Here is a 4,161-nt window from a genome sequence, read left to right as displayed (position 1 = left end):
AGCTGCTTCCTCCTTGCAGAGCACAGGCACAGCACAGCAGTGCTGGCTCCCAACAGAGACATGGAGCTTTCACCATGATGGAAAGCGGTGTCACTCCAAAACTGGCACCGGATGGGTTTTCACTGCCCAGATCAGCTTCAAGAATCATCTGCCTGAGTCAACCTTGCTGCTTTTCCTGCCCCATCGCACTATCAGAGTCCTGCCTGCAGCAGAACAACAGCTGGAGGACACAGCCAGATGTGCACCAGCTGGCACCCACGAGCTCCCTGGTGAACACAGCTGACCAGACCGCAATCAGCATGTCAAGCCGCATTCTGGGCATAAACCTGTGTCTGTCCAGGCCAGCAGGAAGCAGCAGCTACTTCTGAAACCACGATATTGAGGCTTTTAGTTCCCGGTGTAACTAAACAGTGCTTGCAACGGGGATTTTATGGTGGCAGGAGTATGCAGATCTATTCTGAGATTTGACTTGAGGCTAAATTTAGGAGAGAACATCCAGCCAGATGTGGATTATCTGCAGCTGGATGGACAGAAGCAAGGAAGAGGCTGGGCAGAAAAGGCCACCCAAGAAAGTGGGGCGTTGGGTAAGCAAGCAGGACATGGCTTTTGTCTACAGTTCAGAGTCCTGAGGCTGTGGTCTGCAGTGTGGAGAGGGTCTGGGCTCCTATGTGGCCCCAGCAAATGGAATTGGTAAAGCCCTCGAGATGAACCTGGTGGGGGAAAAGTAAATCAAGCACTGCTGAGCCTTTCTTTAGGGCTTATTCTGCCCAGAAGGAAGAGTGTCTGAGAGCAAAACTCGGTATTCTTCTGGTTTAGGCACTTGCTTATCCTGAGAAGACTTCTGCTTTGGTCAGCCTTGCAGCCCCTGGAGACAGCAGCCAGATTTCCATGCTGGAACAGGCCAGCAGCTTGTGTAGACACTCGTTAAAGGGCACACTTCAAGACATTGTCACAAACCCATCAAAGGCAGCATGCTCCAGCTGCCGCACATGACTGTCACATAAATAAATTTAATAAATATCCAAACCTTGACTTCTAAGGCTTTTAAAGACCTTTGAAACTCTCCAAAACTGCTATCAGGAGTGACGGGGACAGTGTCCATGGCCAGCATTAACATCCCGCCACGTCCTGCTGTATCCCACCAATGAGGCAGCCACCCCAGTGCTGACCCAAGGTGATGGTGGAGCGATTTCACAGTCACTCCAGCAATCCAGACAGGTCTGTCCACTCTTCCAGCCCCCCCAGTCCTTGCTGTGGGCACCTTGGGTCAGTCTTGGGGGTGGAGGTGAAGCACGGTGACCTCAGCTTGCTGCCCATGACAGTCCCTTGTGTGCCACAAGGGTGGGCGTCCTGAAGGTGATGCCAACCCACAAAGGCACCCTTTGGCCCCATGGGCTCTGAGCCCTCTTTGGGGGTACCCATCACCACACAGCTGCTCTGCAGATGCCTGTGGGCACAAGCACCCAGGATTGGGCTGATGCTTGCCATTCCAAGGGGTAAATCCTCTCCTCCTCCTCCTCCTCCTCCTCCTCCTCCTTCCAGGCAGCCTGGAAGACACTGGGCTTTGCTGTCCCTTGGCACCAGGGCCATGCATGTAGCTGTGTCTGTCTCCATGCTGGGTGAGACAATGCCTCTTGCGCTGAAATAAATAGAGGAGCCCTCAGCCAGATCCGGGGAGAAGCTGCTGGGAATGGACATGACCGGGTGGAAATGAGGCTTCTCCCCTGCTCCATCCTGCACTGTTTTTGCAGCACTAGTGCAGGGTTTGCCACCTCCTCTGTTCCCCACCGCTACCAATTTGTCATCAGTCAGCCTGATAGATTCAACATCTCGAAGACCAATTTCCCTCGTGGGGAGGGAAAAGTCTGCCCCAGGCTCAACACTGGCGGGTTTCTCCATCACCCATCCTCCCGGGTAAACCTCTCCCACGCCACCGTCTCCAAAAGCTGTGTTGATCACAGACATATCTCCTGTCTTCAAGGCCAGCTTCACCAGCAGCCAGTGGTGATGGTTTGTCCAGCTGTCCTCCAAACACCCTCTGAACTGCAGGAGCGATGAGCTGTTCCCTTTTTTGGGATCTACTGTGGTCCCTTCCACTGCCAAGGTCTCTTTGTCTCCTGAAACTCCCAAACTCTGGCCTGCTTGGGAATCATCTCCAGCAACTTCCTCTCCACTGGCAGCCGCAGCACTGCAGGTTGTCTCCAGGAAGCCCTGCCAGATCTCTGTGGACTTGGGATGGAGCAGGCTGTAATAAATGACCAGAGCTGTGGCACCTGAAAAAGAGCAGAAAGGTCTCAAGGGACGAGTCTCAGCAGTGTTTCAGTGAGGTGTGGAGGAGAGACCAGACTTCACTGACACCTCCAGATCAACAGTCCCTTTGCAGAGATACTGCTGGGCATCAGACACCCAAGCAACAGCATGTCTTTCAAGGGTTTTTAGGGATGCGAGAATCCCACTTGATAAGCTTTCGGGAAAGGAAGTACTTAATCATGGAAACATAGAACGGTTTGGCTTGGAAGGGACCTTCAAAGGTCATCTAATCCAACCCCCCTGCAGGGACATCTGCAACTAGGGCAGGTTTCTCAGAGCCCCAAGGGCCAACCTGACCTCCAGTGGTTCCAGGGATGGGGCTTCTCCCACCTCTCGGGGCAACCTGGGCCAGGGTCTCACCATCCTCATAAAATCATCACTATGTGCTCAAATAGATGGAAATGTTTCCTTGAAGTGACCTCCTGTGTTCTACCATCGCCCACACTGATCGCCCAGCACCAAGACCACAGAAAGCATGCACAGATGTGCTTCACAAGTGCGTGTATTTCATCTGGCCACGGTCCCTGAGTCATTTGGTGTCAGCTCAATCATTTCTGCGAGTCTCCCTCTTTGGGGATGGGCTTTTAAGAAATGGTGAAGAAATGGAACTCACGATAGATTTACACGTTATCAAATACACTCAGAAGCAGGAAGAAATCAAGCAAATGGTGTGATGCAACTAAAATAATTGATAATGCTCATTTACTCTCAAAACCTGCAAACCAGGCTCTAAAAACCAGCAGCTCTTACCTATTACAGACCCCGACATGATGGCCCCGGTCACACACAGGCTGTTACTCAGCTCTGCCTGCAGGAACTGGGTGGCCAGCAGCAGCAGGAGGGTGTTTTCCATCAGCATTATCTGCAGAGCAGAGGGATGAGAGATGTCACTTTATCCTGATGGCTTCAGAGGCACTTCCAATGACAGAAAATACCCAGTTTCTAGATTTGCTGATTTATTTTGCACCTAACTTAAAACTCAAGGGTTGCTGAACTGAGATTTTTGCAAGGTCTCGAACTTTTTTAACCATGCGAAATAACTCTGGCAGAGCAGCACAGCTCCTCCAGGGCTATTAAGACATATGGCTGCTGCTGAGAAAATGAAGCCACTGCAGAAGGTGCATCCAGGGTGGTGAGCACATGGCTTTGTCTGGACACAGTAAATGCTGGATTTTTATCCGGTGGTTATGTGAGAGATGAGAGAGGAGAGTCTGAAGCTATTGCTTCTCCCCAGCAGCTCCATCCATGTAGAATACTGAATATCTTGGTACTTACTGCATAAAACACAGTCACTCTGTGCTTGGAGCGACCGGGCAGGACATTAATGTAGCAGAAGATGTACGCTGCTCCCACCAGACAATTGAACAGCCTCCAGTGGCAGGGCTGGGCCACGATGTCCGACTGCTGGGCCACCAGCCAGAAGGACATGAGCAACCAGTGGATACCTGCAAGGGGCAGGGACTGAAAGGACAGAACCCTTCCTGGGGGAGGTTGCAAAGACAGTCACGTAGGACATGGGGAAGATGATCACAGGTCTTACCTGCCACAGCAAAAACCCAGAAGGAATACAGCCTGGCAAACAGCACCAGGGCCAGGACCCTGGTCCCCAGCATCCCCATCCTCCAGAGCATCAGGCAGAGGATGGCTGCGGCCGGCGGGCAAAGGTGGCCAGGTTTCAGCAGGCAGGAGAAGCGGCTGTAGGAGACCAAAGCCCAAGAAAGGGAGAGCAGACATAGCCCAGCACTGACACCTGGACAGGGACAGGGATAGTCAGATGCTCAACTGCACCGTAGGCCCACAGCTCAGTGCTAAGGAGCTGTTGGTAGGATGGCACCCCGATAGCAGCCAGAC

The 4,161-nt window shown here is 52.4% G+C and overlaps 1 protein-coding gene across 1 annotated transcript in view; it reads right to left on the bottom strand.

Moving 5' to 3' along the window:
• Positions 1-1,197: 1,197 nt before the first annotated feature.
• Positions 1,198-4,161, bottom strand: part of XKR5 (XK, Kell blood group complex subunit-related family, member 5) — a gene marked incomplete at its 5' end in the record, with an annotated part of 4,226 nt that continues 1,262 nt past the window's right edge. The window contains 4 exons of the mRNA XM_010136529.1: positions 1,198-2,273; positions 3,061-3,172; positions 3,586-3,755; positions 3,851-4,060. Coding sequence (XP_010134831.1) covers positions 1,198-2,273; positions 3,061-3,172; positions 3,586-3,755; positions 3,851-4,060 — 1,568 coding nt within the window. The remainder of the gene's footprint in view (positions 2,274-3,060; positions 3,173-3,585; positions 3,756-3,850; positions 4,061-4,161) is intronic.

This window comes from Buceros rhinoceros, unplaced genomic scaffold (genome assembly GCF_000710305.1).
Source record: "Buceros rhinoceros silvestris isolate BGI_N320 unplaced genomic scaffold, ASM71030v1 scaffold25475, whole genome shotgun sequence".
NCBI classification, from domain to species: Eukaryota; Metazoa; Chordata; class Aves; order Bucerotiformes; family Bucerotidae; genus Buceros; species Buceros rhinoceros.
This window is presented reverse-complemented; position numbering and strand designations above follow the sequence as displayed.